Source organism: Tachysurus vachellii, chromosome 17, assembly GCF_030014155.1.
Source record: "Tachysurus vachellii isolate PV-2020 chromosome 17, HZAU_Pvac_v1, whole genome shotgun sequence".
Classification (NCBI taxonomy): Eukaryota; Metazoa; Chordata; class Actinopteri; order Siluriformes; family Bagridae; genus Tachysurus; species Tachysurus vachellii.
The window spans coordinates 13475254-13499234 of NC_083476.1; the positions used below are offsets into that span (position 1 = coordinate 13475254).

At 35.9% G+C, this 23981-nt stretch overlaps 2 protein-coding genes across 2 annotated transcripts; both read right to left on the bottom strand.

The window, feature by feature from the left end:
• Positions 1 to 7052: 7052 nt before the first annotated feature.
• On the bottom strand, positions 7053 to 13260 carry LOC132860453 (sodium- and chloride-dependent GABA transporter 3-like). The gene is made up of 14 exons (XM_060891662.1): positions 13062 to 13260; positions 12830 to 12964; positions 12501 to 12641; positions 10484 to 10577; positions 10265 to 10397; positions 9953 to 10087; positions 9740 to 9843; positions 9524 to 9648; positions 9302 to 9414; positions 9082 to 9219; positions 8191 to 8293; positions 7991 to 8091; positions 7292 to 7462; positions 7053 to 7151 (listed from the first exon to the last, which is right to left on the bottom strand). The coding sequence occupies exons 1-14, from the start codon at positions 13216 to 13218 to the stop codon at positions 7053 to 7055; spliced, it is 1749 nt and encodes a 582-aa protein (XP_060747645.1). The 5' UTR covers positions 13219 to 13260.
• Positions 13261 to 15816: 2556 nt separating this feature from the next.
• LOC132860393 (sodium- and chloride-dependent GABA transporter 3-like) lies at positions 15817 to 19286 on the bottom strand. Its single transcript, XM_060891582.1, has 11 exons — positions 19082 to 19286; positions 18863 to 18995; positions 18552 to 18686; positions 18339 to 18442; positions 18117 to 18241; positions 17895 to 18007; positions 17675 to 17812; positions 16796 to 16898; positions 16597 to 16697; positions 16056 to 16226; positions 15817 to 15915 (listed from the first exon to the last, which is right to left on the bottom strand). The coding sequence occupies exons 1-11, from the start codon at positions 19138 to 19140 to the stop codon at positions 15817 to 15819; spliced, it is 1281 nt and encodes a 426-aa protein (XP_060747565.1). The 5' UTR covers positions 19141 to 19286.
• Positions 19287 to 23981: the final 4695 nt, after the last annotated feature.

The following is a 23981-nucleotide window of genomic DNA, read 5'->3' on the forward strand; positions in this document are numbered from 1 at the left end:
TAAGTAAGCAATCTGGAGTTTGTCTACTGAGGCTAGAGTCTAATCTAAATTCTAAAAAATGTTTTTTTTCCTAAATAGTTAATAATAGTGTTGTTGCACTAAAGACTCATTTACATGTGCAAGAAAAATTATAGCTTGTCTGCACTTTTTTACTTTATTTCACGTTGAAGCTTTATTTCACTCTAAAGCTTTATTTCACTGTGAAGCTTTTGAAGCTTCATAAGTAGGCCTGCTATAAGTTTCTTGTTTAAAATCAAATTTTTGGTCCTCTTCTTTAATATTCTTTAGTGATCATGCTGTTTATGAGTTTACTCTATATTCTTTGCTTATCATACTATATCTTACTCTACAACAGTGTACTTGTGAAGGGGTGTTGTTATTTTTTTACATGAATCTTCCCATGATACATTTTTATTTTTATTTCTAATTCTTTGTCTCGTGTGTGTCCCCTTTATTCCTTTTGGCCAAAAGATTGCTTGCTATTATATAGTCTGGTAAATTTCCTATAACATTTATTTAAAACTTTTTCACAGGTTCACAGGTTTATTTTAATGCACCGAATCTAATACATAATTGTTTCTAACAACAGTGTATAGACATATACTGTATGTATGCACCGACTAATTGATTGATTAGTTTATTAGGTTATTAGTTTCTTAATAGTCTTCTTACCAGGTTTGGTGTGTAAATTTGTTCAATGTGTAACTTTTCTTTAAGTCTAACTTATCTGGAATTTGGCAAACATACAACTGCTGTGCAAAACTGAGGGTTTTTTTTGCTGATAATAAACTCTTTTGCTGAAAGCTGATAATTATTTTATTACCAAATTGTCAATGTTGTGCCAACAATGTGATGGCTATTTTGCACTGAGAAAAGGCATACAGTATATAAACCTGGAACATTTGGTGTGTCAATATTATTTCGCAGTTCAGGATATGGATGGATTTTTGCAGAACTACATTTATTGGATGAGCTTATGAGCTTCTGCAAACTGTGAAAGTGTTTCTACATGCACAGACAATGTTGGCACTGGTGCACATCTGTAGTGCAGAGATAAATAAAGGACTAAAACAAGCTGGACTAAAACAAGCTGGACAGCATCCAGTATATTTAATGTAATTTTTCTTTAGACATTAAGATCAGCATATTCTCTGTTTAACTGTTTATCGAGTAGTTTGAGTTATAAATACTTGAGTTATTATTAGTTGAGAAATATCTCCAAAACCAGATTAAGGAGGGTCCATTGTATTTATTATAGCAAAATGTATGATATCTGGTGAGTTTGCGCTGACCCATTAGTTCCTCAGGAGCTCTCGGTTGCATTATTATAAACTGTTGTAGAAAGGACATTATTTACATTTACATTATTTACTGTCCATTGTCACCCAAATGAGGATGGGTTCCCTACTGAGTCTGGTTTCTTTGAAGGTTTCTTCCTCATATCATCTCAGGAAGTTTTTACTTTCCGCCTTCGCTTCCGGTTTGCTCATTAGGGATAGGGATAGATATATAATAATAATAATGAATATTTTTAAATGAATTTTAAACTTTAATTGTATGTATTCATTTATATATTTTTTTTCTTCTGTTTCTATACTTCTATAAAGCTGTCAGTATTAGAGACAATGGGAAATGTTAACACCTCTATAGAAATAAACTGAATTTGAATTTGAATATCTTTATCTTTTTGCCTAAAATGGACAGCAAGTACGAAAAGCTGAAATGTTACTCATTAAAAAAAATCATCCTTTAGCGGGAATTAAACACACATTAGTCTCATATTGATATCATAGTGTGCTTCTGGCTACAGCGCACTATGAAAATCTGAAGCTTGAATCAATTTGATTAGTTATCCACCCTTTCATGTATTTTAACTGATTCATAAATGATAAGCACTAAATTAAAAGAAATGATCATGGACAGATTTATTTCTACAAATTATTTCCAGTCTAACAAGATTATTTCAAGCATAAAATGTGTAAAATTGTCTTGAAATAGACTTAACAAACATGTTTATCATAATATCAGCATGAGAAATAAATTGTGCCTGCTTAATTTTTATTGGGTTTGTCATTTAGAAAAAAAACAATCAAACAGAAGGAGCGTTTAATGACTTTTCCCCTTTTAATACATCATGCAGACAGAGACTGAAAAGTGTAAACAGCTTGGTGTTTGGTCTATCTTAGTGTTTTCAGCAGTTCAAGCACATCATCCATGTATTATTAAAAATCTTAGCGAATTTCTAGGCATGAATACACTTGCACCAAATATCATTGCACTATCCATTAGAGAAGAATCTAATTTGAGCTTTACTTAGTTCTTTAGTTATTACTCTTCAGTGTAAAAAAAAAATTCCATTAATGTCAAGTTTCCTTTTCTGCAAACGGATGAGCACCTCTCCTGTACATCACAATGCCATTAGAGGAGTTGAACAATGTGATGACTCTTGAGTTTCTTAAACTTTTAGCATATCTCCACCCAAGAACCCCTCCTCTGATCATCCATGAAGCTGTTCAATGTGAGGGAACATTCCTTTGTAATTCCCATCACATGCATACGGACCACATACACAACGATGCCTGCATACTGCTGGATCTCCTACAGCATGTTATATTTTTGTCAGCTCTTTTTTTTTGGCTCATCCCCAATGGTCAGTATTTTAAATGTAATAAGCAGCACTTTGGATTTTGTTAAAAGTATAATCAAGCATGCAGGAAATTTGTGGGGAATAAAAAATATTTCTTTTATTTAAGATTATTTTTCAATAAATTGTCACACCAGTCATTGTCTCAGATGAATAAGTTGAATAAGTACATCCTGTGGGTACTTGAATTGCACTTCATACTTCTTCTTGGAATATTCATTGTAAACACTATTTATAATAAAAACGGTGTATTGTAGTGCATAAGTGTGCTATCTGAGATGCACCTTGAGTGTTATTTTGTGGTGTCACACTCCAACAATATGTGTGGCAAGTTTAAGTGTTTGGTTATTACCTTGTCTTTATTACTGCTTTTTACTGCGGCCTGCTTTACAGTGACTAAGTCTTGTCTGGCTTTTGTCAGTTTTCTGATCACCTGACCATTTCTGAATTTGTTTTCTAAAGCAGAAAACTCATGACATCATGACAGTCATGACGCAAGAGCATGACAGTCATGCCCTTTTAAAACTCTTCAACTGAAGGAATTGCTGTTTATGATGATTCATCATGAAAATGGTTAATTATACCACTGAGCACACTAATCAGCAACAAAACATCGGTTTCAACTGCATACAAGCCCCGGGCTCTGTAATTTTCTTCCTGTAAACCTGTGAGCTATTGATACACTTAAGACTTTTAAAAAAAAAGACTTTGAAATCACATATAATGCTTGTTTGTTCATTCATTCATTCATCTTCTACCGCTTATCCGATTACCTCGGGTCACGGGGAGCCTGTGCCTATCTCAGGCGTCATTGGGCATCAAGGCAGGATACACCCTGGACAGAGTGCCAACCCATCGCAGGGCACACACACTCATTCACTCACTCAATCACACACTAGGGACAATTTTCCAGAGATGCCAATCAACCTACCATGCATGTCTTTGGACCGGGGGAGGAAACCGGAGTACCCAGAGGAAACCCCCGAGGCACGGGGAGAACATGCAAACTCCACACACACAAGGTGGAGGCGGGAATCGAACCCCGACCCTGGAGGTGTGAGGCGAACGTGCTAACCACTAAGCCACCGTGCCCCCTGCTTGTTTGTTCTTGTCTTTTTTTAATCTTTGTTTTTAAATACTAATCCCAGCCCAATAATCTTTGGATTTTAACTTGGTATAATAGGGATACATTTACGGCATTTAGCGGACACCCTTATCCAGAGTTACTTACATTTTATTTCAATTTATGCAATTGAGGGTTAATGGCCTTGCTCAGGGGCCCAGAAGTGGCAGCTTGGTGGACCTGGGATCCAAACTTATGACCATCTGATCAGTAGTCCAACGCCTTAACCACTAGGCTATCACATCCCACGTAGAATTTCCCACATAGAATTCATTTTCTTTAATGACACATCATGAAGAAGATGCTAAAAAATTACCCAGAGACGTTCATATTTTCTGAGTAGGGCTAAAGTAATTATCAACTGAGTCAAAAAGAACAAACATTTTAAAAGTGCTCTAGTGTTGTCTACCTGTCAGATATCTCGCCTCTCTGAAACAGACTGGCAAAGACAAAGAGCACCATGACTCAGTTTGAGAATGATGACAAGTTGAATGATCAAACATTCTATATTTGTCGGTGACTTACTGATCCTACCACTCTGTCCAAGTGACTAATACTGACTGTGCTACTGGGTGCGAAGAAATCTGAAAAACACTTGTCTGTAATTCTGAGATGACTTTAAAGACTCAGAGAGCCAGTAAATCATGGATTTTGCTACAATTACACAGTCCTACAAGAAGGTGAATGCTAATACTACAGGTACTTATATAGAAAATAATTAAATAATTAACCAAGTTTTATACCATATGTGTCATTGTTTTATAGGTTACTTCCCTTTTTCACAGGTTATTATTACTTGCTTTTGATTACGTTTTTGAAAATTAGATTTAAAATTAGAAGAAATTCAATCAAGTGAAGGTGGTTGTTTTTTTTTCAATAAATACAAATGTTTAAAGAAAAGGTCAAAGAAAATACAGTCCATTGGTTTCCTTTAATCCGAACCTTCATTCATTCATTCATCTTCTACCGCTTATCCGAACTTCCTCGGGTCACGGGGAGCCTGTGCCTATCTCAGGCGTCATCGGGCATCAAGGCAGGATACACCCTGGACAGAGTGCCAACCCATCGCAGGGCACACACACACACTCTCATTCACTCACGCACTCACACACTAGGGACAATTTTCCAGAGATGCCAATCAACCTACCATGCATGTCTTTGGACCGGGGTACCCGGAGTACCCGGAGGAAACCCCCGAGGCACGGGGAGAACATGCAAACTCCACACACACAAGGTGGAGGCGGGAATCGAACCCCGACCCTGGAGGTGTGAGGCGAACGTGCTAACCACTAAGCCACCGTGACCCCCTAATCCGAACCTTAATCTCTCAAATTTGTGCAAATTGGTATTTTTTTTAACAAGAGCAAGAAAATAACGTTTATAAGATTCCAGATGTTTAAAAAAATCATGTACCAGATTTAACAGATGAATAAAAAATTGTTGGCATTACATATCTAATGGTACAGTTATATTCTAAATAAATTATAGTAAATGTAGTCTAAAATAGCTAAACCATATTAGGATAGAAATCTGGGTTCTACAAAGATTAAACTATACAAATTATTGGAAATGTGATATTAGAAAATTAAAAAAATTGTATAATGAATGTGTACAATAGAGTTAAACCAAGTCAAATTCTCAGCAAAGACTCAAAGTGAGTCTACTTACTGTATGTCTTCAAAAATCATCTTTGTGCCACTTTTATCACACAGAGAAAAATCTCTATCTATCTTTTATCACACAGATCTCTATCTTTCATCTATTAATTTAGACCCTTCTGAAATTCTGACATTTCCCAAAATTCTGTACATTCCATACATTGGATGTTTGAATCAGTCAAGAGCAGTTTGGCTTCAGTTCTCCTATCTGCAAAGGCAATAACAAAAGGAAGAACAATGTCTGTGTTTAAATAACTGCAGGAGTAAAAAAGGTGTTGAACACAGAGCGCTCAACGCCAGTAAGAATTGCTGTTTTGATGAATCGTCTTTGATTATGGTCAATAAGGTATTTTAGAACAAATTCGAAAAGAAATTTGTTCACTTAATGAGCTTCTCCTTTCATCACAGCTCCTGGGGGTTTAATAAATCATTTCCACATCTCAAAGAAAAACAATAATAATATCAGCAACAAAAAAATATATATCCCCAGTGGCTCTAACAGCAAATTCAGCGTGAGCAATAATGTATTGCTTATCTGTAACTACATTTTTTTTCAATAAGAAATTATTTTATCAAGATTTTGCTTGATGTTGTTTCTTGATAGCCCTTTCATAAAGAAGAGAATTCCTAAAATATTACAAACATTAACAGTGCTCATGTTATCCTGTTTGCTCTGAGAAGCTTAACATGCTCTCTAGAGACATGGCTTAGCAGACTCATTTCACTCTCTCAGCATTGTAAAAACCAATTGAAGTGACAATTAAATATTTAAGAGCGCACATTTAGCCTTTCCACATTGATAATTTGCTCCTCTTAATTTGGCAAATTTTTTGATCTCAAGGTCTTTAACTAGACACAGACTTAATTACTGCCAGTCAGATGAAAAAGTAGATGTTAATAGGCACCAGTTAGTACAGTAACTTATCTGCAGATTCTGCTTATAAGCTGCAGAACAAATTCCTTTCATGAAATGATCGCCTTATGGGGCAGAATGAAGGTTTAAATAAAAGTAAGCACATATAAAACAATGATATTTTTTAAGGGAAAAACAACTGAATGCTAACTTATTATCTTATTCATAATACACTGAGTTGGATATTCATTAGATCCTTCCATATGACGTTTTTGTCAGATTGGTAGCCTTCCTACTACCAGAGCCAATCAATAGAAAATGACCATGACTGGCTAGATATTTTGGAATTGGATTAATTCTGGATCACTTTTAGTACAGCAGTGTTTCTTTGGTCCTGGGATGAGTCAGGTACAGTAATATAACTGTTTCACATATTTGAGAGATAGTCCTAAAACTAAAATTATCCATCTAAAGTCAGGATGTGGGGAACAAAGTTATAGGACAGTTAAGAGATGTAAGACACCAAAAAAGGATCATATGCAGTGAGTAATTATAAAACTTGGAAGAATGATGAAGAAGTGAAAAACAAGCAGTGTTTAAAAAACACAACAGTGCTACTGCACCTGACATACCAGCAGCTCTCTCTCTCTCTCTCTCTCTCTCTCACATACACACACACACACCACAAACAAAGTTTAAACTTGACTGTATTCTGTGTTTCTAAATTGATCATTTCTTGTCTTTAGATTAAAGCCACTGATGAATGTGCGGTCATCAAATTCCTGCCACTATAGTCTCACTGATCTGCAACTGTACTTTTTGATTTTCGGTCATCGGGAGTTTGTCATCTGGTGTACACACGCTTTTAAAACGCTGTTCAGAAAGAAAAACATATATACACAGATAATACATTTTGTATGCTATTTTTTTTCAATCAATATTTCAAACAAAATACAGATCAAAAGAAAGAACATATCAACTATGAAATATAATATCTTTTAAGCTTTCCTTACCTCCTTTAGTGATCCTGAGCTGGTGTATAGCTTCACCAAACCCCATGTAATGACCAGAACAGGGGAAATTGTGACCATGAACAATCCAATACCATAAGCCCAGTTTGGATATATATAAACATTGTTATACATGAGGGGCTTATATTTTACAATGCAAAAAAATAATGTTCCCTAAAAACAAAGGAAAGGTTGAGTAAGTGATCAGTCCATTCCATAAAGACGCATTTACTCCATTGTAATTCTACACACAGCACTTTACTGATACCGCATGTAGCTCACTTGCATATTAAATACATCACTTTCCATTCTGTAATGTTTGCACATTAATAACTTAATACCTTAACACATGAAAATTAACTGAACAACATTCTACTACATGCAACATGCATATGCCCCCCCCCCTCTTTTTACAATCATATTTTTTTCCTTTTATTAATTTTATCTCCAAAGAACTTAAAGTTACAGCTTTGTCTCTGACAGTTGCAAAACACAGACACAGGAATTAAATAAATGTCTCCCCTTTCTTTAAACCAATTAATGTGGCAAATCTGCCATACAATAGAAATGATAATGTGTTAGAATATGCACATTAATAGAAACTTGTCGATCTGCCTTGCAGCTGACGCTACTATCTAAGTAACGATGCACAGAATTGCCAATTCAACTGTTGTATGGTATGGTAGAAGTTAAATAACTTACAAGGCACATCAGTGGTGTGAAATAATTCCAGCAATATTTGAAGAATGCATTTGGCCTTATATCACACATGTCCTCAATGATATCAAACATGCGATCAGTCCCTGATTTGAGTGACATTCAAAATAAATTGTGTTTATTGCTTTTATTGTATACATAGTAAATAGAAAAATACATGTATGATAGAAAACAATAACACATACCAAAAATCCAGCCAATTATTAGACTTTCAATCAGACCCATAAAAAGTAAGGAAGCCCCACTACTTCCATAATAATCAATAAGTTGGAAGATGTAGATTCCTCCCTAGGAAAACAACAAAATAACTAAATAACTAAAATACGAAAAATTACTAAAAAATGACAAAACATTTCAAAACATATGGTAATAAGTACTCTATAAGCAAATATAAGTACTTTTTCTTCTAGTCAGTACTCCTATGCTGTACTCGGTATAAGTACATAGTTTAATGTGTAACTACACACATTTTTATCAGGTAAATGTACTAAATGCATATGATTTTTTTGTCTAAGCTCCTGACCAGGTTTTTCAGTACTCATGAATGGTTAATTACCAGGCCTTATAAGGAACCCAATACTTCACCTGTCCTGCTGTACAGTACACTGAGCATTGCTCAGTCATAGGTCTATTTAAGGCCCTTCAGAGGATTAAGCATGTGGTTTACTGTGACTCACCATCTCTTTATGCCTCTTGTATTTGATACATGGTACACATGGTAGAATGGTCAATGAGATGAAGCTTAAGGTCTGTGTACCTAATAAACTTCCAAATCATTATATATAGTGACAGCGGAGCCTCCATTACAGCTCATAAACTCTTTTTTTTTTACAGTTTTTAAACTCACTCCTCACGCTACTGCCACCCGGGTGCTGAACGGACAGCTCCAGTTTCCATTGTTGCGTGGCCAAGAGGCAGGCAGGCTGAAGCCTGGCAAAATTTTTTTGCCTCAATTAAAAGAGTGTTTGAACACATAGTAAATAAATCCACATCACTTTTAACCACCTCCGCTGCCTCCTGTGTCTCTGTCGCTACAATATAAACCAGGTAGATGTGTACCATGTGTGTATTATTACCTGAGTTGTCATTAGAATCTGAAAGCAGAAACAGGCAGTGCAGAAAAATAAGAGGAAGAGCTCCCTCATGTAGGGCCTCCTCAGCACATTTGGGAATACATCAATTGCAGTGGAGACTGTCAGCTCAAGTCCAGCAAACTAAACACAGGTGTTTTTTTATTTTATTTACAATGCTATGCAAGAAGCCATATCCCAAAATCCCAACAACTTCCCAAGTTACCTGTGTATCCAAGCCGAGTAAAAGCAACATAATAAAGAAACAGCTTGACCACAGTTGTGGCAGTGGCATCAAGGCTACTGCCTGAGGGTAGGCTATAAATGCCAGACCTGGACCTTTAGAAAAACAAAATGCACACCTTTGTGTTTATAATATAATAATTGTGATTTTGGAAATTTTATAATATGTGAGCCTCTTGTGTTTGTTAATATGTGTGCAAATCACCTGACTCTGTTATGTCTTCCATGTCAACTCCCAACTTCTCTGCCATGAATCCAAGAATAGAAAAGACTACAAATCCAGCTACAAAACTAGTGCAGCTATTTAGCACACACAACCAAATGCAATCTCTACAAGGCAAAACAAAATAGATTAGTTAATTCAGCATAAACATGACATGCAAGACATTGTAAACATTATTGCTTTTTGATGGGGGCTTACCTATAGCTGTTGTTTTTGTATGTATTGTAACTTCCAAAAACAGCTATGCTACCAGTTGCTAAACTGTACGAGAAGAAAATCTGAGTCCCTGCATCAATCCAAACCTATGTGGCATTCAAATAAAGCATAGTTTAGTTGTTGTTGTTTTTTTGCATTGATTTCATCATACAGAATGTGTCTTGTCTTAGTTCTGGGCAAATTATCTTTCATGACCTGTGAGTCTGCGAGGTAAGATGGTTTTGGGTACAGGTAATACTTTATACCAGTAAGCGCACCAGGCAATGTTAGACCTCTTAACATCAGCAAGAGCATCATCACATATGGAAAGGTAGCTGTAAAATACACTGCCTGACAAAAATCATATAGGTTATTGTTACAATTTTACAAAGAATCATTATAAACCAATGTTCATCATATTATCATATAATTTATCATACTATGAAGCTAATTAGCATGCTTACGTTATGTTATGCTTATAAAAAAATTGAGTTTGAAGAATAAATAGCAAACATATCAACATATGACCTTTCCAGTTGACTTCACCCCTTTCCAGATGCAGAAGTAACAGGCCACCCAACTAGCCAGTAAACAAAGAAGAATCTCCCAGTTTAAAGTACCCAGTGTATCAATACCTTGGGATATGTTCAGCACTCGTCCACTGGAAGTCAACAGAAGACATTTTAGTGAAGTAGGTAAATTCATATGATATAGTCTAATTATTTAATAGTGTTTTTATAAACATACTTCCAGAATTCAATGACAGAAGAAATGCTTGAATTTCCTTGAGTGCTGTTGAGAATCATATTGCTCTGGTTTGATGTAAGTTCTACACAGTGCACTAGTAGGTACAGAAAGAGGAATAAAACAGAAGGCAAACCAAAATGTACATACTGACATATTAAATTATTATATATGGATGGCAATCCTTTTGCTATGAGCTTAAATGTTCAATGGTTACCAGTTATACACCTATCCCAGTTGGGGTCAGCCTGCTGTGGCAATGAAGAGCCTAGGGTGGCATTCATATGTAATGCCTATTTGTTGGCAAGCATGTGATGGATGGTCTTGACACTGATACTGGCAATAGCACCTGGCTTTGGTGTTTTCCTAAATAGTTAAGAGGGTTGCAAAGATTTGTCCTTCACTCGGCTCAGTCAGTGACCACTAGAAAACCTAAATGCCTTCCAATGTTTGAACAAAAAAGCTGTCTTCCTGCCTGAAATATTTATTATTATGTGGAACCATTTGCTAGACAATGCAAAAAACTATTTAAATCTGATTCTGGGAATAGAAGTGTATGCTAACAGAGACTTCATGAGTCCTTGTATGTTATTTATCAACCATTCATTCACATTTAGTGTAAACTGTGATTTATAGAATGTGATTTATCAAGTTTGGCTTATGCTTGAAGATTTGCGTATATTTCAGAACACTCTTGACCTTGCATATGCAGGAACTGTAAGTGGTTAAAAAGTGTAAACTGGATATAATGGTGCTTACAACCAGATGCAGACAGATGACAAAATTGTTGAACCGACCGCTCATAGTCGAGGTGGACGCCTCAAGCACGGGAATTGGAGCTGTCTTATCTCAACGCCAGGGCCCGGCCAATAAGATGTTCCCGTGCGCATACTTCTCCCGTAAACTGTCGCCGACGGAGCGCAACTATGACGTGGGGGACCGCGAGCTACTAGCCATGAAGGCGGCGTTCGAGGAATGGTGGCACTGGCTGGAGGGCGCACGGCACCCGTTCACCGTCCTAACCGATCACAGAAACCTTAAGTATCTCCGCGCCGCCAAACGCATGAATCCACGCCAGGCACGATGGGCCATGTTCTTCACCCGTTTTCAGTTCACCGTGACCTATAGAACAGGGACCAGTACGCGCGGATGCCACCGCCCACAGATTGCCCTCCAACTAAGACCTATGTGCCCAAGAACCTACGCGCAACCCTCCTGGAGCTTCTGCACGCCAGTCCTAGCTCCGGCCATCCCGGCATCTCGGGAACGATTCATCTAGCCCAGAACCAGTTCTGGTGGCCGTCTCTGTCCGCGGACTCACGGGAATTCGTCCAGAGCTGCGCGGTGTGCGCCACTTCAAAGTCCTCTCATCAACTAGTTAGTTTCAGTATTAGTTTTGGTATTCTGGTTGTTTGCTGCCTACCCTGACCTTCTGCCTGTCTTTCCGTGTTTGATTTCTGCCTGTCCTACGTTATTGTGTTTGCCGGTTCTGACCCTGCCTGTTTGTTTACGAGTTTGTTACTAAAAGCTGCAAATGGATCTTCAGCCTTACAACTCCTTATTACAGTTGTAAAGTAGAAAAATTCAAAGACACATTCAAAGACTGATCAGGATGATGCCTTGCATGAAGATTTGCCTGAAGTGAAGTTATATTTTTAGACCCTTAGACATGTTCCATGAGGTAGATGTTATAAGTGATTGTGGCCATGTACAGTTCATAATACATGACATAATAATAATGTTGTACATAATACAACAATTCATAATACATGAAATTTATTAATGCCGATTTCTTGAAGATGTGTGTACCACGTATGATAACTACCTTGTACATACTCTTAAGGACAAGAATGTTTTTAAATAATTTTTTAACTTGCTTTATACCATAAATAAGAGCCCTTGAGATGGCAACATCTAAAAATCCTGAAACAACAAAAGGTTTTCCCAATACACCACACATATTTCTAGTCTATAAAGCATCCATCTCAGTCTGTAGGCATTTATAAGTTATTTATTGTACCTGTGTTCCAATGATTACCACAAGTAGTCCATGGTAATGTGAAGCTCATAGATGAAATTAAGTAGAAAAGAGCCCAGGCCAGGAGCATATTGTAGGCACTGGTGCTGTACATAGAAATGACATAGCTTCCATAACCAAAACCTGCCAAACGAAGATAATTTTAATGTCATCCTACATTAACAAAGACTTCTGAGTAAATTCAAATTCTGATGCTTATTGGTTTATAGCAGCCAGGCATATCTTCATCGTCAATTACTAGTATTTACCTTAGTAATGACAATAACTGCATTCATTGTAAAATAAGTGACCAAGCGCAATAAAAGTATTACCTTCTGCTAGTGGACAGAGTCTTCCCCAGAATTTTGCTGGACTCTGTTTTGTGTACTGGCCGATACAAATGTCCAGCACAAAGAGCGGCACTCCGCAAGTCACAGCAAACAGAATATAAGGTATTAAGAATGCACCTACACAAAAAGGTTACACAAACAAGCCAAATAAAAACTCATGTTGCCTCACTGCTGAATCAGTTTTGCTTCCTTTCTTCCTTCCTTTGCTCTTTACCTCCTCCATTCTTGAAGCACAGATATGGAAATCTCCAGACGTTGCCCAGACCTACAATATTTCCTGCCATGGCCAATAGAAACTCCATTTTATTGCGCCATTGACCTCTTTCAGTCAGCTCTTTATTTCTAGCAGTCCTTTTCTCTGATTCTCCCATTATTCTCTCGACTCAGTCACAGAACACTGGAAAACCTAAATTTCTTGCTTTGTTTGAAAAAATATAACTGTCTTCTAAAGTAACACGTTCAATTTTCACATATTATATCAACTGTCAAACAATGCAAACAAGCATGCAAATCACATCCTGGGAACTTCGTAAGCAGTTTCATAACATGGTGACTGCAACACCAATAAATGATGTAAAGGAACATGCAGCTGTAACATGCTTATGACTTACCAAAAGTACAATATCATTTAAGAAGTGTAAATAGACTAGGATGACATCATAACAAGACTGATACTAAAGCTACACTCATAAGGATGAGGTGGATCTAGACAGATTACCAAAACAGAGATTTTTTTACCTGTAATTTCTCTACCTTGTTGTTTTAACATACCGAAACTAATCATGATACTGCCAGAGAATGGAAGATCTACAAGATAAAATGCATCTGCTTTTGAAAAAAAAAATGGCTGATTGGCATCTCTAAATTGGTTTTCCAAACTGAATGAACTTCTTGCATATATATATATATATATATATATATATATATATATATATATATATATATATATATATATATATATATATATATATATATATTTTTTTTTTATGGTATTTTAATATGGAAAATATTTGTTCTCAGACATTTGTTCTCAGACTTCTATAATGCTGTTTTAGGAAAAAAAGATCAGGTTCTATGCAAATTAAATGAGCGAAAATTATAAAATGACATAACCATCTTGCCTCATCTATTTTCTTGGCCCAAAGTGGGTGCATAGTTTGACTAGACCCTGGGGATAATTATTTTATTTGCCATCCTAATGATTAGATATTTACATAAACACTGTTACACAAAAGGGACTGATACACCACAAGGTATAATAATAAAGATACCTGAACTCAAAGAAAAGAGTAAATGAGTATAAGAAGCTGACTGATGATGATGATGACTAAAAGGAAGAGAAAGAAAAGATATAATACAATAGGAAAGCACATCAGCTATCTGAAAAACGTATCTATATTTATAAAATGCACATGCTCATTTCCTCACCTATGGCTAAAAGCTGTGTGTAAAAGGTTTCTTGGACTTACTCTTCATGACAGATTAAGGACCTGTCATGGAGACACCAAGACAGACTCACTGGAAAATTACATCTCACAGTTGGACAATGGACACTTGAGGCGTTCACCAGAAGAAAGTGAACTGTAGTTAAGTATAGAAAGATCTGGGTTAATATTTTCAGCCTGGAGCCACATCGCCCTTAGAATATATGCAAAAGTAATTTCAATTACAGTAATTGTGGCAGTTTGTACACTCTACTAAGACAGTACATAGTTGCATTCTCTTATAACACCCTCGAGATATCACAGCATGCAAACTTTAGCATGCTAAGCATCTTTTCATGCCTGTTTAATGTATTTTCACCTATTATTCCTACTAGTTCTGAGATATGCATGGGCTTAAGATCTACCCACAGATTTTCAATGATATTGAAGCCAGGGGAATGTGATCGTCATTCCTTCAGCTTGGATTTCTTCAAGTAGCAGATGGTGGATTTTAAGGTATGTTTTTAGATTATCCAGGTGTAAAAGTCAGTCTCTTTTCAACAGCAGATTCTTGACAATGGCACATTTGCTTCCAAAGGAATCTATTTTTTTATTCTACTTTTTCAATATTTCCTGTGCTACTGGTTGCCACACAACCGCAAAGCATAGGTCCACCTCATGCTTAATAGTTGGTATAATTTCATCAAAAACAGTTCCTTTTTTTCTCAAAACATTCTTTTGGTGACTGTGGCTAGAAAGTCCCATTTTTATTTTATATGTGCACAGCAATGTTTCTAGCTTTTCTAGAGAATGGTTTTACATCAAACATTCACTTTTTTGAGCACAGAGTTCCTTCTGATCATTTTCCTTGCAGATCATGTTTACCAGTAGAATGGTTTAATTTATTAGGCTTAGTAACTTCATTTTCAGTTCCCCAATCAGCTGCTTAGAGGAGCCCAATGGTTGTTGAGGGTTAGCATAAGATTTGAAGAGCCAGAGAATGTAGAATAGTCTGGATCTTTGATTTCTAATAATTCTTGACCTGAATAGAGTTTCATTAACTAAGTAAATTTCATTTCTTTAAATTACTACATATCATTAACTTTGATTAAGTGAGCATAAAATACACAGTAGCTAAATAAAAAAACAACAACAAACACCCCATGAGCAGAAATACAACCTTTTTAAAGTATAAAATGCAATGTTACACTATGCAGCTGAGGAAATGTTCAGTCTGTTGTTTTATGTCCCTCAATATGTTAGTCTCACCTTCAGCTATAGAGACTAATGAGTGTTCAGACACTGAAGATAATGGCATGGCTCTATCACAGGTCATAGCAGTGCATTTGTTAGTCTGATTCTTTTTAGAGCAAGTAGTTTGCACGGATTGATTCACCTTGTATTTGCCAGTTACAGACACGTTCACTATTGTTCTCTCTCTCTCACACACACACCTCAAACAAAGTTTAAACTTGACTGTATTCTGTGTTTCTAAATTGATCATTTCTTGTCTTTAGATTAAAGCCACTGATGAATGTGCGGTCATCAAATTCCTGCCACTATAGTCTCATTGATCTGCAACTGTACTTTTTGATTTTCGGTCATCGGGAGTTTGTCATCTGGTGTACACACGCTTTTAAAACGCTGTTCAGAAAGAAAAACATATATACACAGATAATACATTTTGTATGCTATTTTTTTTCAATCAATATTTCAAACAAAATACAGATCAAAAGAAAGAACATATCAACTATGAAATATAATATCTTTTAAGCTTTCCTTACCTCCTTTAGTGATCCTGAGCTGGTGTATAGCTTCACCAAACCCCATGTAATGACCAGAACAGGGGAAATTGTGACCATGAACAATCCAATACCATAAGCCCAGTTTGGATATATATAAACATTGTTATACATGAGGGGCTTATATTTTACAATGTAAAAAATTAATGTTCCCTAAAAACAAAGAAAAGGTTGAGTAAGCAAGACAAAAAATTGATGATCAGTCCATTAGGATTCCATAAAGACTCAATTACTCCATTGTAACTCATGAAACGTAACTGAACAACATTCTACTACATGCAACATGCATATGCCCTCCCCCCCCCCCCATTTTCTTTTTACAATCAATAAATAAATGTCTCCCCTTTCTTTAAACCCATTAATGTGGCGAATCTGCCATACAATAGAAATGATAATGTGTTAGAATATGCACATTAATAGAAACTTGTCGATCTGCCTTGCAGCTGACGCTACTATCTGAGTAACGATGCACAGAATTGCCAATTCAACTGTTGTATGGTATGGTAGAAGTTAAATAACTTACAAGGCACATCAGTGGTGTGAAATAATTCCAGCAATATTTGAAGAATGCATTTGGCCTTATATCACACATGTCCTCAATGATATCAAACATGCGATCAGTCCCTGATTTGAGTGACATTCAAAATAAAAGGTGTTTATTGCTTTTATTGTATACATAGTAAATAGAAAAATACATGTATGATAGAAACAATAACACATACCAAAAATCCAGCCAATTATTAGACTTTCAATCAGACCCATAAAAAGTATGGAAGCCCCACTACTTCCATGATAATCAATAAGTTGGAAGATGTAGATTCCTCCCTAGGAAAACAACAAAATAGTACAAACATACTCTCCATGCCTTACAAAAATTACTTGAAAATGATAAAACATTTCAAAACATATGGTAATAAGTACTCTATAAGCAAATATAAGTACTTTTTCTTTTAGTCGGTACTCCTATGCTGTACTCGGTATAAGTACATAGTTTAATGTGTAACTACACACATTTTTATCAGGTAAATGTACTAAATGCATATGATTTTTTTGTCTAAGCTCCTGACCAGGTTTTTCAGTACTCATGAATGGTTAATTACCAGCCCTTATAAGGAACCCAATACTTCACCTGTACTGCTGTACAGTACACTCAGCATTGCTCAGTCATAGGTCTATTTAAGGCCCTTCAGAGGATTAAGCATGTGGTTTACTGTGACTCACCATCTCTTTATGCCTCTTGTATTTGATACATGGTAAACATAGTAGAATGTGGATGAAGCTTAAGGTCTGTGTACCTAATAAACTGCCAAATCATTATATATAGTGACAGCGGAGCCTACAGTACAGCTCATAAGCGGGTTTTTAAACTCGCTCCTTACGCTACAGCCACACAGGTGCTGAACGGACAGCTCCAGTTTCCATTGTTGCGTGGCCAAGAGGCAGGCCGGCTGAAGCCTGGCAAAATTTTTTTGCCTCAATTAAAAGAGTGTTTGACCACATAGTAAATAAATCCACATCACTTTTAACCACCTCCGCTGCCTCCTGTGTCTCTGTCGCTACAATATAAACCAGGTAGATGTGTACCATGTGTGTATTATTACCTGAGTTGTCATTAGAATCTGAAAGCAGAAACAGGCAGTGCAGAAAAATAAGAGGAAGAGCTCCCTCATGTAGGGCCTCCTCAGCACATTTGGGAATACATCAATTGTAGAGGAGACTATCAGCTCAAGTTCAGCAAACTAAACACAGGTGTTTTTTTATTTTATTTACAATGCTATGCAAGAAGCCATATCCCAAAATCCCAACAACTTCCCAAGTTACCTGTGTATCCAAGCCCAGTAAAAGCAACATAATAAAGAAACAGCTTGACCACAGTTGTGGCAGTGGCATCAAGGCTACTGCCTGAGGGTAGGCTATAAATGCCAGACCTGGACCTTTAGAAAAACAAAATGCATACCTTTGTGTTTATAATATAATAATTGTGATTTTGGAAATTTTATAATATGTGAGCCTCTTGTGTTTGTTAATATGTGTGCAAATCACCTGACTCTGTTATGTCTTCCATGTCAACTCCCAACTTCTCTGCCATGAATCCAAGAATAGAAAAGACTACAAATCCAGCTACAAAACTAGTGCAGCTATTTAGCACACACAACCAAATGCAATCTCTACAAGGCAAAACAATATAGATTAGTTAATTTTTATGCAGCATAAACATGACATGCAAGACATTGTAAACATTATTGCTTTTTGATGGGGGCTTACCTATAGCTGTTGGTTTTGTATGTATTGTAACTTCCAAAAACAGCTATGCTACCAGTTGCTAAACTGTACGAGAAGAAAATCTGAGTCCCTGCATCAATCCAAACCTATGTGGCATTCAAATAAAGCATAGTTTAGTTGTTGTTGTTTTTTTGCATTGATTTCATCATACAGAATGTGTCTTGTCTTAGTTCTGGGCAAATTATCTTTCATGACCTGTGAGTCTGCGAGGTAAGATGGTTTTGGGTACAGGTAATACTTTATACCAGTAAGCGCACCAGGCAATGTTAGACCTCTTAACATCAGCAAGAGCATCATCACATATGGAAAGGTAGCTGTAAAATACACTGCCTGACAAAAATCATATAGGTTATTGTTACAATTTTACAAAGAATCATTATAAACCAATGTTCATCATTTTATCATATAATTTATCATACTATGAAGCTAATTAGCATGCTTACGTTATGTTATGCTTATAAAAAATTGAGTTTGAAGAATAAATAGCAAACAAATCAAAATATGACCTTTCCAGTTGATTTCACCCCTTTCCAGATGCAGAAGTAACAGGCCACCCAACTAGCCAGTAAACAAAGAATAATCTCCCAGTTTAAAGTACCCAGTGTATCAATACCTTGGGATATGTTCAGCACTCGTCCCCTGGTAGCCAACAGAAGACATTTTAGTGAAGTAGGTAAATTCATATGATATAGTCTAATTATTTAATAGTGTTTTTATAAACATACTCCCAGAATTCAATGACAGAAGAAATGCTTGAATTTCCTTGAGTGCTGTTGAGAATCATATTGCTCTGGTTTGATGGAAGTTCTACACAGTTCACTAGTAGGTATAGAAAGAGGAATAAAACAGAAGGCAAACCAAAATGTACATACTGACATATTAAATTATTATATTTGGATGGCAATCCTTTTGCTATGAGCTAAAATGTTCAATGGTTACCAGTTATACACCTATCCCAATTGGGGTTAGCCTTCTGTGGCAATGAAGAGCCTAGGGTGGCATTCATATGTAATGCCTATTTGTTGGCAAGCATGTGATGAGTGGTCTTGACACAGGCACTGGCAACAGCACCTGGCTCAGTCAATGACCACTAGAAAACCTAAATGACGTTCAAACATTGGAAGGCATTTAGGTTTTCTAGTAGTCATTGACTGAGCCGAGTGGAGGACAAATCTTTGCAACCTTCTTTACCATTTAGGAAAACACCAAAGCCAGGTGCTATTGCCAGTGTCAGTGTCAAGACCATCCATCACATGCTTGCCAACAAATTGGCATTACATATGAATGCCACCCTTGGTTCCTTTGACTAAATGTGTTAACTGTGAAAAAAAAGGTTGAATGTGATTTATCAATTTTTGCTTATGCATGAGGATGTGCGTATATTTCAGAACACTCTTGACCATGCATATGCAGAAACTGTAAATGGTTAAAAAGTGTAAACTGGATATAATGATGCTTACAAGCAGATGCAGACAGATGACAAAGTTGTAAAATAGAAAAATTCAAAGACACATTTAAAGACTGATCAGGATGATGCCTTGCATGAAGATTTGCCTGAAGTGAAGTTATATTTTTAGACCCTTAGACATGTTCCATGAGGTAGATGTTATAAGTGAGTGTGGCCATGCACAGACACAACAATTCATAATACATGAAATTTATCAATGCTGATTTCTTGAAGATGTGTGTAGCATGTATGATAACTACCTTGTACATACTCTTAATTTTTTTAAATAATTTTTAACTTGCTTTATACCATAAATAAGAGCCCTTGAGATGGCAACATCTAAAAATCCTGAAACAACAAAAAGTTTTCCCAATACACCACACATATTTCTAATCTATAAAGCATCCAGTCTCAGTCTATAGGCATCTATAAGCCACTTATTGTACCTGTGTTCCAATGATTACCGCAAGTTGTCCATGGTAATGTGAAGCTCATAGATGAAATTAAGTAGAAAAGAGCCCAGGCCAGGAGCATATTGTAGGCAATGGCGCTGTACATAGAAATGACATAGCTTCCATAACCAAAACCTGCCAAACGAAGATAATTTTAATGTCATCCTACATTAACAAAGACTTCTGTGTAAATTCAGATTCCTGTAACTAAGCTAATGCTTATTGGTTTATAGCAGCCAGGCATATCTCCATCGTCAATTACTAGTATTTACCTTAGTAATGACAATAACTGCATTCATTGTAAAATAAGTGACCAAGCGCAATAAAAGTATTACCTTCTGCTAGTGGACAGAGTCTTCCCCAGAATTTTGCTGGACTCTGTTTTGTGTACTGGCCGATACAAGCGTCCAGCACAAAGAGCGGCACTCCACAAGTCACAGCAAACAGAATGTAAGGTATTAAGAATGCACCTACACAAAAAGGTTACACAAACAAGCTAAATAAAAACTCATGTTGCCTCACTGCTGAATCAGTTTTGCTTCCTTTCTTCCTTCCTTTGCTCTTTACCTCCTCCATTCTTGAAGCACAGATATGGAAATCTCCAGACGTTGCCCAGACCGACAATATTTCCTGCCGTGGCCAATAGAAACTCCATTTTATTGCCCCATTGACCTCTTTCAGTCAGCTCTTTATTTCTAGCAGTCCTTTTCTCTGATTCTCCCATTATTCTCTCGACTCAGTCACAGACCACTGGAAAACCTAAATTTCTTGCTTTGTTTGAAAAAATATAGCTGTCTTCTAAAGTAACATGTTCAATTTTCACATATTATATCAACTGCCAAACAATGCAAACAAGCATGCAAATCACATCCTGGGAACTTCGTAACATGGTGAATGCAACACCAATAAATGATGTAAAGGAACATGCAGCTGTAACATGCTTAACATGACATGTACTTACCAAAAGTACAATATCATTTAAGAAGTGTAAATAGACTAGGATGACATCATAACAAGACTGATACTAAAGCTACACTCATAAGGATGAGGTGGATCTAGACAGATTACCAAAACAGAGATTTTTTTACCTGTAATTTCTCTACCTTGTTGTTTTCATACCGAAACTAATCATGATACTGCCAGAGAATGGAAGATCTACAAGATAAAATGCATCTGCTTTTGCAAAAAAAATGGCTGATTGGCATCTCTAAATTGGTTTTCTAAATTGAATGAACCTGAATAGGTGAAATATATTCCTGGGTAATCTAAACAAAACAAACTGATCTCCATGATTTTTAAGAGAGAAAAAACAGAAACAAAAAAACATTAGATTAGATTCAACTTTATTGTCATTACACATGTACAAGTACAAGGCAACGAAATGCAGTTTAGGTCTAACCAGAGTGCAATAGTAGCAAGTGCAGGATATACAGTTAGTACAAGATTTAAATAAGTTAAGTAAGCGGTAATATGGAGTGACATACAGTTTGGAGTAACAAATATACAGATCTACATAAGGATATGTGCTGTAACAAAATATATGGTTAATACTATAAACAGTAATTTACAGATATGTATGTTCTATGAATATAATATACAAATGAATATATATGTACTATGAATATAATATACAAATGAATATATATGTACTATGAATATAATGTACAGATGAATATATATATATATATATATATATATATATATATATATATATATATATATATATATATATATATATATATATATATATATATATATATATATATATATATATATATATATATATATATGATATTTGAATATGGAAAATATTTTAGGTCATTTGTTCTCAGACTTCTATAATGCTGTTTTAGGAAAAAAAAGGTTCTATGCAAATTAAATGAGCGAAAATTATAAAATGACATAACCATCTTGCCTCATCTATTTTCTTGGCCCAAAGTGGGTGCATAGTTTGACTAGACCCTGGGGATAATTATTTTATTTGCCATCCTAATGATTAGATATTTACATAAACACTGTTACACAAAAGGGACTGATACACCACAAGGTATAATAATAAAGATACCTGAACTCAAAGAAAAGAGTAAATGAGTATAAGAAGCTGACTGATGATGATGATGATGACTAAAAGGAAGAGAAAGAAAAGATATAATACAATAGGAAAGCACATCAGCTATCTGAAAAACGTATCTATATTTATAAAATGCACATGCTCATTTCCTCACCTATGGCTAAAATCCGTGTGTAAAAGGTTTCTTGGACTTACTCTTAACCTGTCATGGAGACACCAAGACAGACTCACTGGAAATATTACATCTCACAGTTGGACAATGGACATTTGAGCCGTTCGCCAGAAGAAGGTGAACTGTAGTTAAGTATAGAAAGATCTGGGTTAATATTTTCCAGTGTTGTATAAAGTACTAGAAAGCAATTCTTGAGTAAAAGTACAAGTATCATACTAGAAAAAGACTTTGTTAGAAGTGAAAGTTACCTTTTAGAATATTACTCAAGTAAAAGTCTTAAAGTATCTGATATATACTGTACTTAAGTATCAAAAGTAATTTTCTGATCTTTAATGAACTTAAGTATTTGAAGTAAAAGTAAAAAGTAAAATTTCAGTGATTTTCTGAAGGCATAAGAGCAGGGGCGGTTCTAGGATTTCATCTTTAGGGGGTTTAGCCCTCAGTGAGAATTTAAAACAAGAAGAGTTTTATATTATACATTATATGACTACATAGTAAGCCAAAGGCATGCGCGTAAAAGTAAAGTAAAAAAAATTCGCTCTTGGATCAAACTGATAAACAATTTTTTTTCCATCGACGACATGTCCTGCACTGTAACGTAATTTTTATTGTTTATTTTTAAAAGTAAATATTATACTTATAGTTTTAAGGTGGCTGAGATCACAGACGGGGGGCTGGAGACATACTGTACTAAAAAAGGTCTAGAACCGCCCCTGTTTGGCAACATTATGATGAAATAGAGCGTGCGGAGCGTAATGCAATCTAGGAGCAGTGATTCGCCAAACCTCGTTTATTGCAGTCTCACACATTTCTTCTGATTTTATTTTGTAGTAACGAGTAACGAGTATGCTTAGTGGAAATATATCAGAGTAAAAGTGTACATTTTATCTAGGAAATGTAGTGGAGTAAAAGTGAAAGTTGACAAATTTAAATAGCGAAGTAAAGTACAGATACGTGAAATTTCTACTTAAGTACAGTAACGAAGTATTTGTACTCCGTTACAACACTGATATTTTCCACATCGCCCTTAGAATATATGAAAAAGTAATTTCAATTACAGTAATTGTGGCAGTTTGTACACTCTACTAATACAGTACATAGTTACATTCTCTTATAACACCCTCGAGATATCACAGCATGCAAACTGTGCATGCTAAGCATCTTTTCATGCCTGTTTAATGTATTTTCACCTATTATTCCTACTAGTTCTGAGATATGCATGGGCTTAAGATCTACCCACAGATTTTCAATGATATTGAAGCCAGGGGAATGTGATCGTCATTCCTTCAGCTTGGATTTCTTCAAGTAGCAGATGGTGGATTTTAAGGTATGTTTTTAGATTATCCAGGTGTAAAAGTCAGTCTCTTTTCAACAGCAGATTCTTGACAATGGCACATTTGCTTCCAAAGGAATCTATTTTTTATTCTACTTTTTCAATATTTCCTGTGCTACTGGTTGCCACACAACCGCAAAGCATAGGTCC